The sequence below is a fragment of the Mirounga leonina genome, unplaced genomic scaffold, assembly GCF_011800145.1.
Source record: "Mirounga leonina isolate KUSES-001 unplaced genomic scaffold, KU_Mleo_1.0 Mir_165, whole genome shotgun sequence".
NCBI lineage: Eukaryota > Metazoa > Chordata > Mammalia > Carnivora > Phocidae > Mirounga > Mirounga leonina.
In genome coordinates, this window is record NW_023270415.1 from 44,841,953 (window position 1) to 44,854,425 (window position 12,473).

The following is a 12,473-nucleotide window of genomic DNA, read 5'->3' on the forward strand; positions in this document are numbered from 1 at the left end:
GCGCAGGGCCAAGCCGAGGCGCACCGGCTCCGCTCCTGCTCCGGCTCCCGCGGGCGCCTGCGGCGCGAGCTGTTGTCTCTCTCGGGGGCTGAGGGCATGCGGATCGAGAGAGGGGGGCTCTGCAAGCGGCGGGGCCACGCAGCCACCTGTGAGCCTCCCGCAACTGCGGGAGGCGGCGGCATCTCCGGCCCGAGACAGGAGGAGACGCTTGGCGGACCCCGCCCGCCGGCCCGCGGGGCGCACACACAGGCGCACACACACTCGCACCCGCGCGCACACGCACAGCCAGCCGGCAGCGGCGACCGCAGCGATGCTAACAAGCAGGTCGGGGAAGTTTCCCGCCGGCCTCGGCCGCGGGCCCCCGTGCTTGCAGGTAAGCGCTTCCAGAACGCGCAGGGCCAGCCCTGGCAGCTCCGCTGGGTAAGGCGCGGCGCACGCGGCTCCGGGGCACCGCGCCAGGCGGGCGGGGAGGCCCGGGGCGGGGGCGAGGGGGCTCCAGTCTTGAGGGCTGGACGCAGGGGACGCCAGGCTGGCCCCCTACCCTGAGCCCGGGTTTACAGACACGAGCGGTGAATTTCCCCGCCCCCCTCCCGAAGCTGCGCGCCCCCCACCTCAGCCCTGCCCGTGCGCGTCCCAGGTACAGTCCCGCCTGTCTGCGGCGAGCGGGCGGGGACGTCTCCTCCGCCCGCCTACGGGCAAGGTCAGCTTTCAGCCCCCCTGGGCTCTCAGAGGCGCGGGGGCCCGACCCCCGCAAGCGTAAAGCGATCGACAGGACCCCCGGGGTGGGGGTGGACGAGCGGCCATGCTACCGAAAATAAACCCTCTCTTCCCAAACCTTTCCTTGGGAAGGGGCCAAACCCCATGGAACCTCCCCCCCCATCCCAGTGCCCTCAGCCCCCCAGAGACCCGCCTGGAGGGACTGGGCTCGCCAGAGAGGGGTGGGGAGACAAAAGAGGGGCGCCCGGGCTCCGAGCGCCCGGCGCTCACAAGACGTGGTTTCCTCCGCCTGCAGGTGTAGCGCCCCCGCGCGGCACGGGCGGCCGGGCGTCTCCAGCATGACCCGCCAGAGCCTGTGGGACGTGTCCGAGGCCAACGTCGAAGACGGAGAGATCCGCATCAACGTAGGAGGCTTCAAGAGGCGGCTGCGCTCGCACACCCTGCTGCGCTTCCCTGAGACGCGCCTGGGCCGCCTGCTACTCTGCCACTCGCGCGAGGCCATTCTGGAGCTCTGCGATGACTACGACGATGTCCAGCGTGAGTTCTACTTTGACCGCAACCCCGAGCTCTTCCCCTACGTGCTGCATTTCTACCACACCGGCAAGCTTCACGTCATGGCGGAGCTGTGCGTCTTCTCCTTCAGCCAGGAGATCGAGTACTGGGGCATAAACGAGTTCTTCATCGACTCCTGCTGTAGCTACAGCTATCATGGCCGCAAAGTGGAGCCCGAGCAGGAGAAGTGGGACGAGCAGAGCGACCAGGAGAGCACCACGTCCTCCTTCGACGAGATCCTGGCGTTCTACAACGACGCCTCCAAGTTCGATGGGCAGCCGTTGGGCAACTTCCGCAGGCAGCTGTGGCTAGCGCTGGACAACCCTGGCTACTCGGTCTTGAGCCGGGTCTTCAGCATCTTGTCCATCCTGGTGGTGTTGGGGTCCATCACCACCATGTGCCTGAATAGCCTGCCGGACTTCCAAATACCTGACAGCCAGGGCAACCCGGGGGAGGACCCCAGGTTCGAAATTGTGGAGCACTTTGGTATCGCCTGGTTCACATTTGAGCTGGTGGCCAGGTTTGCTGTGGCCCCTGACTTCCTCAAGTTTTTCAAGAATGCCCTAAACCTTATTGACCTCATGTCCATCGTCCCCTTTTACATCACTCTGGTGGTGAACCTGGTGGTGGAGAGCACACCTACCTTGGCCAACTTGGGCCGGGTGGCCCAGGTGCTGAGGCTGATGCGGATTTTCCGCATCTTAAAGCTGGCTAGACACTCCACTGGCCTCCGCTCCCTGGGGGCCACCCTGAAATACAGCTACAAAGAAGTAGGGCTGCTTTTGCTCTATCTCTCTGTGGGGATTTCCATCTTCTCCGTTGTGGCCTACACCATTGAAAAGGAGGAGAACGAGGGCCTGGCCACCATCCCCGCTTGCTGGTGGTGGGCCACCGTCAGTATGACCACTGTGGGATATGGGGATGTGGTCCCAGGAACTACGGCAGGGAAGCTGACCGCCTCTGCCTGCATCCTGGCCGGTATCCTGGTGGTGGTACTGCCCATCACCTTGATCTTCAATAAGTTCTCCCACTTTTACCGGCGCCAAAAGCAACTGGAGAGTGCCATGCGCAGCTGTGACTTTGGAGATGGAATGAAAGAAGTCCCTTCCGTCAATTTAAGGGACTACTATGCCCATAAAGTTAAATCCCTCATGGCAAGCCTGACAAACATGAGCAGGAGCTCACCAAGTGAATTAAGTTTAAATGATTCCCTACATTAGCTGAGAGGCCTCGTCATCCTCACACCCATGTTGCTGAGTGGCCTCTTGGGCCTCTGGCACAGTTCAGGCGCCTTAGGGTTATGGCCTAAGGAGTAGGTCCAGCCCCACAGGGGAGAGCTGCATGGGATATGCACCCCAGGTTGCTTTCACAGCCTTTAGAATCATTTTTAGAGGGTGTTGCGTCAGAGACACCATGCCTTTGCACCCTTCCATGAAATGACACTCACTGGTCTTTGCTTCGTGGGCATACAATGTTCACCTTTCTGCCAGATGAGTACCACCCAGAATGCTAATTTTTTCTGTTTATCGTGTGCTCTCTTCTAGTGCACGTGGCCCAGTACTGTGAGTTGTCTGTGCTCTCGTCTCTGAGGTTGTCGTGTGAGTCTTGTACCAAAAGCCCCCACAAGTCTGTCCAGTGGGAACACATCTGTGGGGGCGGCAAGCCTGTGATGAGATTTTGCTCAGTCATGTGAAAACAAAATCTCAGTTCTTTATCCATTGCTTTCGTTTAGTGTTGTGACCAAAACAAAGAATCTGAAGTTAAGCACACAGGACCAATGCAAGGCCACGAGTAGAATAATCTGTAGCAATGTGACTTGCGTGGGTACCCCGGTCACCTTTAGAATGATGTACACTAATGTTAATCTCGTAAATGTGGCCTTTAGAGAATGTTACTCAGTTAAACGTGTAGTGGTGATTGATTTTTTTTCCCCCCCAAGAAGAGAAGCATTAGGGACAGGGCTTCAGCTACACTGTAGGCCGAATCATGGGATACCTGAAGACCTTTCAAAGCCAGGCCTTCATCTTTCCTAGGGTGGCCATAAAGACATTTATTTCTGGCTGAGGTTCCTGGGCTAGGCCGTTTGACAAAATTTTGCTGTGTCTTAGATATAAGCATGTTTTGGCAATATTTATTTTTTAAGATGTTTAGAAGTAAGGTCGTGTTGTCTTTCTTACTGTTGTTATTATCTCCCTGAGGCAAACATTATTGGGTTGCTAACAAGGGCAGTAGCTTAGAAACTTTGTTGCCTGCTCTGGAAGCTCATAAAATGAGAGCCCCTTTCTTTCCGAGCAGAATTTACCTGGATCATTTTGCTTCTAGGATACAGTATGTTATATATGATGCTCTAATTGCCCTGGAGTTCCTGGTATGACATGGAAACCCTGCAGCGTGGAAGTGTGTACTCAAAATATAGACATGCATGAGTGAAGTTCTGTGTGGCTTACCCAGGACGGAAATACTGTAGTGCTTACTTCCATTTTCAATGACCTTTTGTTGGGAGAGGGTGGGTAGAGGCCAGGAGCAAGGAAAGAGTTGTAAAACAAAACATTGTTACTTCATAAAATGTCATCAATTGCAAACTTCTTGAAAAGCTTACTGCTCCTTAAAAGACCTTTAAATTTTTAAATTTTTAAACTTGGGTTGAAAGTTGAGAACGCTTTCCTTCTCCACAATGCCCTCTCTCCTCTTCTTCAGTCAAACTAGCACACAACATGGTGAAGGGAACCTGGGCCCCTTTGTAACATAGTTCTCCAGGTAATCAGGTGGTCCGTCAGTTGGCTTCCATTATTGTTTGGTCTTTGGAAAGGCTGCTGAATCCAGGGGTCTAAGTGAGGAGTTAGGCAGGCTTTTTATCCAAGATTTGGGCCTTCTCTACAGAGGTCCATTTTGTGTGTGAGCTGGCTGAAGAAAATACATACCTCAGGGTCTTGTCAGAAGGCTTTGTTACTTATAGTTGCCATGGCTTCTACAGAGTGGGCAAATGGTTGAATGAACGCAGTAGTCCCTTAGACCCTTGAGTCTCCAGTTCAAATTCTTCCATGAGACTGGAGCCTCATGGGGGGCATGGAGGTGGCCACCTCCCAGTGCCTGGTGGTCTACCGTCCATGTCTCTTTGTAGAAGCGTCAGGAAAGGTGAGATGACTTGGGGGCAACTGGCCACCAGTCAAAAGAGCACGGTTGTTTTTTAGAATTTGCACATGGTGCACATGGAGCACTAGGTTGGGCTCATGCTTCTAGCACTGGATGGCAGAGAATTTATGAGATCATCCCTGGCTGCACTGCGGGCAGGTGAGGGTACAAACTTTCGGGGACTGTTCAGTTTGGCAAGGATCGGGGTGCTCGGGTCACCGAGCACGGTATCCATGGTAACTGGCCATAAAGCTTGTGATAAGTTGAAACAAAGGCAGGAGGCAGAATAACTTGGTCACTCTCATGAGTATTTTTCTCAACAGGCAGGTTTTATCACCAAAAAAGAGATAACCCCCAGTGGTTACTCTTCACCAATGCGAAAGCTAGAAAACTTGACTTTCCATTTTAGTAATGACTTGCATTTATTTGGTGCCTTTCATTGGGGGAATCCCAAAGTGCTTTAGAGACTGTCTTTTTAACATCTCTTGTACATATTTATACACTTGTATAAAATATCACTGTGCCCATCCTGGAATTTTAGTCACTTCTGAGAGTGAGAATGTCCTAATAGCATTGACTTCTCCAAGTGGTGGTTTCAGATCAGAGGGAGAGAGAACAAACCAGCTGGCTTGAACCCTGGAGCTAATTCCCACAAAGGATGGTGCCTGGATGTGGCCTAGGGAGAAATAACCTTCCTTTCCTCCAAGTACCACCACGGTATGGAGTATAAGTGCTCTCCATTGGGCTCCGTCTAGGTAACATCTTATGTGGCAGTTTCTTCTGGTCTCTGAAACTAGTCAGGGAGGATCAGGTTAATTTTATGCTCTGTTTCTGGAGTTAAGGATACAACTATGAGGTGGCATCTTTGGCCACCAGGCTGTCAGACTGACCCATAAACCTCCTTTAGGGGGACACAATAGAAGCTTCAGATCACTTGTTTCCAGCTGTGGCTTAAGAGCAACTTACTCCCAGCATTTGAAAGTTGTTATTTTCAATGCCACTGGGACACATGTATGGACCAGGCCCTTCTGACAACACATGTGATGAGCATTTCAAAAGTGCCGGTTGGAAGTGACACTGTGTCTTTATTGCATGATATTGGTTATAGATTTGTGTTGTAAGCCGAACGCCCTCATTTCCTGGTTTTGCTCCTGAGGAGGGGCATGTTGTAATGCCGAGCTGATTTGTAGCTCCTAAGGTAGTAATTGGTATTTAACATTGGGATCTGTTATTTCTACTTCTCTTAGTACTCAAATAATTGAACTACCTGCTAATTCTTGCCTCATTTCAAAGAAAATGATTTGTTCTGCACTTTGGGATAGCAGTGATCTGTACAGGCTGTGTGTTATCTACTTGAAGGCTTAACTGGTATTTCTTGTATGTTTTAGCAGCATGACTTGTTACAGAGTTGTAATTTTCAAAATTGAGAACACTGTATTTGAGATGTCAGTTTTAACGCTCATTAACACACTACTGTGCACGCATGGACATGGGCCCTGCTGAACCATTATGTCTGGTGGCTGCACGTTAGTCTCCATGGCTCGACTCGGGAATGAGGGGGAACGCTGACGCACTCAGGACTCCAGCCTCGAAGATTAAATAGAAAAAGATTATTGACGCTTCCTTAAGGCACTTCAATTACGTATGGAGTGGCAAATACAAGAAGGGTGTGTGGCACCAGGGACCGGAGATCTTGGGAAAGGCTGGGCTTTTTGAGTGTTTGTTGGGAAGGAAGAGCTGTTGTTTATTCTTTGCAGGCATACAGAGGTGGCCCCCTTTCCACCAGGATCTAGAGCCTCCAGCCTGCTTTGTAGAAAGGATGGTCATGTATTCTTGGAACCGTCATGAAACAGACAGCCCCTTTCCCCTTCCTCTCTGTCTTGCTCAGCACCACTGATGGGCCCGCCATTGCCAACCCCACCCCACACTCCCAGGTGCCATTGTCCCCGCTGTTTGTGGGACCTCCCTGACCATAACTTGGGTCCGGGGTCTGCTGAGTGCAGTGGCTGTTTTGGTGTGAATATTGCTGGGCGATACATGGAACCGGCCCTCAGCACCTCCTTAACCTGGTAGGGCCTTAGACCATGAGCTATTGCAAAGGCCACAGTATGTCTGTAGGAAGGTCACTGAGCTCTACTTTCAGTTTTGCCTGCAATTCTGTGATCTCGCACACATCACTGGCCTTTCTGAGCCTCACACCCCCCTGCTGTAAAGCAAGAGGGTTGGATTAGATCATCCTTAAAGCCCTGGTCAGTTTTCCGTCTCGATGCAAAAACAGAATTTCTGCAGGCCCTTCTACGTTCACAGTATAGCAGTGAGCAGGTCCTGATAACCTTAAGCAGGGCAGAGGGACTGCTCACAAACCTATCTGCTTGCATTTCTCTCTTCAGTAACCAACCACAGTGGACGACGCTCTCAGGGAAAATGACACCAGAGAAATGTTTGGACTGCTGTCTGTGCCAGGTGACTAGAGTTTTAACATAACCGACAAGTGTCTCCTTTGGGCTTGAAACTATTTATACACCTAATCCAAATTCCTGCTATTAAAAAATCACTGGACACAGAGGAAAATCACATTGATCCCATTTGGCTTCAGGACTCTTTGCCACTTATGTGTGTTCCTTTTGTGAAGCAGGATGGACCTCCCGCTTTGTTTCCGAGAGGTCCCAGGGCCCCTGAGTGGAGCAAGGGCAGATGGATCACCCCCATCCCACACAATTCTCGCTGAGGAACAGTGGCAGAACGGTGGGCAGCAGGCGGTGTGAACCTGCCTCCGGTCTCCTGGGGGCTGAGGAAGATGCTGAGGGACACGCATGCAGTGCTGAGAAGGTGTTCGAGGTCTTGAGAGTCCTTGCATCCCCACCGAGTGGGGCGGAGTGCACGTTCCTCTCCCACCAGGGCAGAAATGGGTGTTCAGGCATATTCTGGGGCCAGGATGCCTTGCATCTTCAAAGGAAAAGCAAACACCTCCTCTTGAGGGAAGAACTTAAATACTGTGCTCACATGGTTATTATCTCCTTTTATTTTTAGGAAGACTCTTAACTAGCTTTTCTACCCAAGGATCTTGTCTGGGTTTAACATCCAATTGATACTCTAGGTCTGAAAATCTGCCAGGTTTTCTTCCTTCTGTGACCTCATTTGTCAATCTTATCATCCTCCTGGCTAAATTCTCCAAAGCAAATAATTGTGTCTGCAGGCGACAAGCCGATTCTTTTAGTAGAACATAGATACAAATGCGTCCTCAAAGATGTGGCGCAGGGGAAAGAGATACACCAGAGGGAAAGGGGACAGGCGTGCCTAGGAGCTGGTGCAAGCTCCTACAGAAGGAAGACGGGATAGAAAGAAGCCAGAAAAAAAAAGAGGAAAGACACAAGGGGATACAGAAGGAGAGAGTGGAGGAAAGAAAAGGCAGAGAAGACTGAAGGGAAAGAACAGACAGAAAATTAGGAAGGATAGGAGAGGCTAAGTTTGTTGAAGTTATTGTAGGCCTTCCCTTGAATTCATTTTATTTCCATTCAACGTAGCCTGTTCTTAGCCCACCAGTGGCCTCCTGGGAGTGACCTGTGCTGGAGTCCAACCCCACCCCTGTCCACCTGGTGCCTCCCCCGCTGCCCTCCACCAAAGGGCTCTGGTAGAATAGAGACCTGGAAGCTACAGAAGGCCTTTTGAATGAAAAGGGGAGTGAGGACACAAGGAAAGGAGCCATAAATGTTTCCTCCTGAAGATGGGACTTCTGGGGTACAGACAGAAAGAGTGTTGGCGTTGGCCAGACAGAGGTGGCCGAGGGAGTCTGAGACGGAGAGATGGGGCCAAGGGGAAGGAAGAAAGCTCCAGGAACAGGGACCTACACAAGCACAGACAAGGAGGCCCACATGCAGCCAGCACGGTGGCGAACTTGGAAGCCAGAGTGGCTGAATAGAAGCGTGGTGTGAACAAGTCTCGAGTAAAGCCACCGAAGGAGCTTCAGCTTCATTCTTCCGCCACTGGGGTGGGATATCTGACTGAATCAGTGCTGTCAGAATGTGACTCTGGCAGCGGCTGGGAGGCATGGAGGGGGCCGGGAGACCTATTTGAGGTCAGACGTGAAGGGAGTGGGCTGGACGGGAAGGGGCAGAGCGGGTTGCCAGGGAGGATGCTGTCAAGGTCAAGGACTGGTTGTGGGGATGAGGGAGAGGGAGGGTGGGACAGCTGGGTGTCTGGCTTGGTTGGTGACGGGTGGACTGTGGTGCCACCAGGAGAGACAGGAATCCTTGGATCTGTCCCTGAGGTTGAGTGGTGTTGCCTGAGTGCCTGGGGCCGCACAGATGGGATGGAGGTGGGTGGTGGGGGGTGGGGAGGCGGGGTTGCCGGAGGGAACCTGGGACAGGATCCCTTCACTGAGAGGTGGAGGTTGAGGCCATGGGTGAGACAGCCCAGGACGAGTAGGGAGAAGAACACAAGAAATACAGGTCTCTGCACCAGACAGGCCACAGGGACGAGTGAGGCCCCCAGCCTTGCTTTCCTCTGCCAGCCTCTTCTAGCTGCCCTCCTAGTGCCCCCTTCCCCCTGAGACACTCCCTATGGGGGATCTCTGCTACCAGCCTCAGCTGTCCTCTTCATCCCTTTCCTTGTTTTATCTCTGCCATCGGCGTCTGTTCCTCCCACTCTCTCCAAACTGCTCTTTTGAAGATCACCAGTGATTTCCTGATAGTTAAATTTAGTGGCCCTTCCTCAGCTCTCAGGCTCCTCCATCCAGATTCTGCCCCCACAGGCCAACCTCTAAGTTCTTCGCACTCCCTCCTCTGTTACTCTGTGGACATTGCACATTGCTGGATCTCCCGAGGGCTCTGCTCCCCGCTCTCCCATTAACACCGGGTCTTTGTCCTCCTCCTGACCCTCTTCATCCTGCATTTCTCCCAAAGTTCTGTCCTGGACAGCCTGCAGCACCCTCGAGCCAAGCAACAGGCTCAGCTAGTCTGCATGCGCCTTGCACGTCTCTGTGCCCGACCCCATGCACTTCTGAGCCCCAGGCACACTGCCCCTTGCATGTGGGTAGCACCCTAAAACTGGACTTCTCACCATCATGCAAGCTTGCTCTTCCTCCCGCCTGCTCCCTCCTTTCTGGCCATGGAGACACGGTGCTCTTAGCCCCCCAGGTTGGAATTTTAGTCATCCTTGAGTCCTCCCCACTTACTTAGACATTTTCTCACCATAGCAATCATTTCTTGCCGCCTGACTAATTGCCAAGCACCATATTAGATGGAAGGGAAGGAAATGTAAAGGGTATTGCTCGCAGCCCTTAAGCAGTAGGGACTTTACAGCCACTTTATTGTGCATTGAAATGATCTGGGGAGCTTTCAACAAAGTAGATTTCTGGGCATCACTCCATCTACAAAATCAGACTCTTGGGGGTGGGTTCCCAGGAATTCGTCATCTTACAATGCACCCGGGTGATTTTGATGCAAGTGGTGTTCAGACCCCTCCCGGAGAAACAGTGGCTCAGGGATACTCCTGATGGTACCCTCCCTCCCCCTCATGCCCCTGCCTAGTGGGCACCAGGTTTTGTCCCTCCTTTCTTCACTGCATCTTGTACTTCGGTCCCTTTGTATTCCCTCTAAAGCCTCCCACCCCACGTCATTGCTCCTTAACTCATGCTTTGCTCATTTCCAACAGACTCATGTCCAGGCTCTCCGTCCGCCAATCCATCCTTCCCTGCAACCCTCCACCATGTTCCTCTTTCCCTCCCTGTATCTTAGACTTACTGGTGACTTCTTTGGCTATGGCTGTTGCTTATATTGAAGACGTAAGCACCACTGACATGAAGAGTCACAGCTGAGGAAGTGAAAAACCTGCATTGCATGGGTCCAGTTAGGCTCGAGGACAGACAAAAGTGCTCCTTTAGGAAGGAGTGGCCTTTCAATGGGGCAATGAGGGGCAGGTGATGGGGACATGGAGATTTGTAACCAGGGACACAAGCGTTGGCAGCACAAAGGGCTTGAATGTTGGATGACCAAGCTCACTACCTGTCTAGGATGGCCAATCCTGGGTCCTAGACTCATGGTCTCCCAAAGAGCCGTGTGAGTCTGTCCAGCACTGAGTCATCGCTGGGCACCCAGGGGTATGGTATGAGGCAGGCAGACTGGGGGAACATGGTAGAAACAGAATTGGGGTTCTCCAGGAGGTTTTTTCCACTCAAAACTCTTTTCATCGCCTACATCTCCAGACATTTAAAGAATTCTGAGCTATTTTCAGACCTACTATGAAAAGCACTGAGGTGTTATCAGTCAGACACCAATCTAACCATTTCCTAAGAGGCAGGCTGGCATGACTCACTTTTGATCTGTCAGCTTCGTATTGATTTTCCTGGCAAACTCGGTGGGTCTGCCAGAGCTGACTCTATCAGGAGCCACGGAATTGTAACCCACCGTGTTCAGAGCCAGTTCTTACAAAGGCCACCACCACAGGGTTGTAGCCTGCATTTCTTTTTGTGGAATGTGCGGGAGGAGGGGAGGGAAACTGCACAAAACCAAAGATGTCCCTGGGCTTTCCCACCGCTTGCTAAAAGAAAAGCCCGACAGCTTTCTTCATGCCTCTCCCAGATTTGAGATTCGAGTACTGCTTTTGGATGAGGAGCTGGTGGGAACGGAGGGGGCCCTCAGAGTAATTCTGGGTTCTCTTCCGTGGCAGGTGAAGCCGCTTGCTGCCACTCTGCCCTTCCCTCGGCCGTGGAACCGGAGAGCCAACGATTAGAGGCATTTAAGTGTATTACTATGTAATCTGCCAATTTTAAAACATGAGATCACTGATTATTCAGTAGTCTCATTTAAAAAAAAAAAAAGCCCTCTCATGTTAAAAAAAATAAAAAATAAAAATTGCAGTCAAATCAGAATGTCCTACTGACCTCCCCATTTCCCTGAACTCCCCTCCACCCACCATGGGAATATGCAAATGTGTGTCAAAGCTTCAGAACTAGCAGATGCTAAAGGACTCATTTGAGCTGATATTTCAAGGAGGAGCTGATGGCTGGAAACTGGAATGTGCAGATGTCACATATTCAGAGAGTCTGGAGTGCTGGCCTCAGCAAATGAGAGGCCGAGTTAAATCAGCCAAGAGCCGTCACTTAGCTGGGTGCAGAGCCATTTGCTGAGCGCTGTGCTGAGGGCAGTGGGAACATCTTCTTCACATGCCCTCAGTCCCTAATACTTTCATCAGTGCACCATCAGGTCAAAAGTCACCTCAGATGGCCTTTCAGGAGCAGTGTTGAAATGTCAGGGAGGGATGTGCGCATGTGCATGCATCTGTGTATTGCGTGTGCGTGTGTCTGAGTGTGTCTGCGGATCTCCGTGTGACTCCGGGTGTCCGTGTGCCTGTGTGTATGAATGTGGGTGTGTTCGTGCGTCTGCGTGTCTGTGAACGTGGGGGTGAAGGGAGCTGCTCCCCAGGATTCCCATAGACATTGTTTGCACAGAGAGGCTTTCCCTACGTTCTGCCCAATTTCAATGGCATTTTCCGGCCACCACTGCCTCTGCGTTATGTCCTACAGCATCCGGTACTTTCTCGTCTTTGCTCTTATTGCAATTTGTCATTTTTGTTTATTGGGGGCTGTCTGTCCCCCCCACTACTTGGAAGATCCACGAGCACAGGGATATTTATCTCCAGGGCTCAACACCGTGCCTGGCACAGAGTAAATGCTGACAAGTGATAAAGAAACCAAGGGCAGGGGGGCCAGCATGACGTACGGAGTTCAGGTCCTCTTACTGGGAGTGATGCCAGAGAAATGGCAGGTTGCTGGGGCGGAGATCTGGCCCGCCGCATACCTGAGGCGGGGCTGGGAGCCTCCGCAAGGGTTTTCACTGAATGAACATCCTTGGCAAAGCCTCGCAGGCTGGAGACCTGTGCCGTGTTGGTCAGGAGGTGCCACCGGTAAGATGGGAGGGGACAGACGCCCTACGATGCTCATTTCTGAAAGAGCTCCAGGACTGAGGGAGGGCTGCCAAGACATTCCCACTGGGTAATGACTAATGCACGAGCCAGTGTGCAGGTGAATAATGTCAGAATGGATCAACGCCCAAGCACCCCATTCCTCTGGAGCA

General features: G+C 52.2%; 1 protein-coding gene across 1 annotated transcript; it reads left to right on the forward strand.

Moving 5' to 3' along the window:
* Window positions 1-1,055: 1,055 nt before the first annotated feature.
* On the forward strand, window positions 1,056-2,489 carry KCNS2 (potassium voltage-gated channel modifier subfamily S member 2). The gene has a single exon (XM_035011099.1). It carries the CDS (start codon window positions 1,056-1,058, stop codon window positions 2,487-2,489), a length of 1,434 nt encoding a protein of 477 aa, XP_034866990.1.
* The last annotated feature ends 9,984 nt before the right edge of the window (window positions 2,490-12,473 follow it).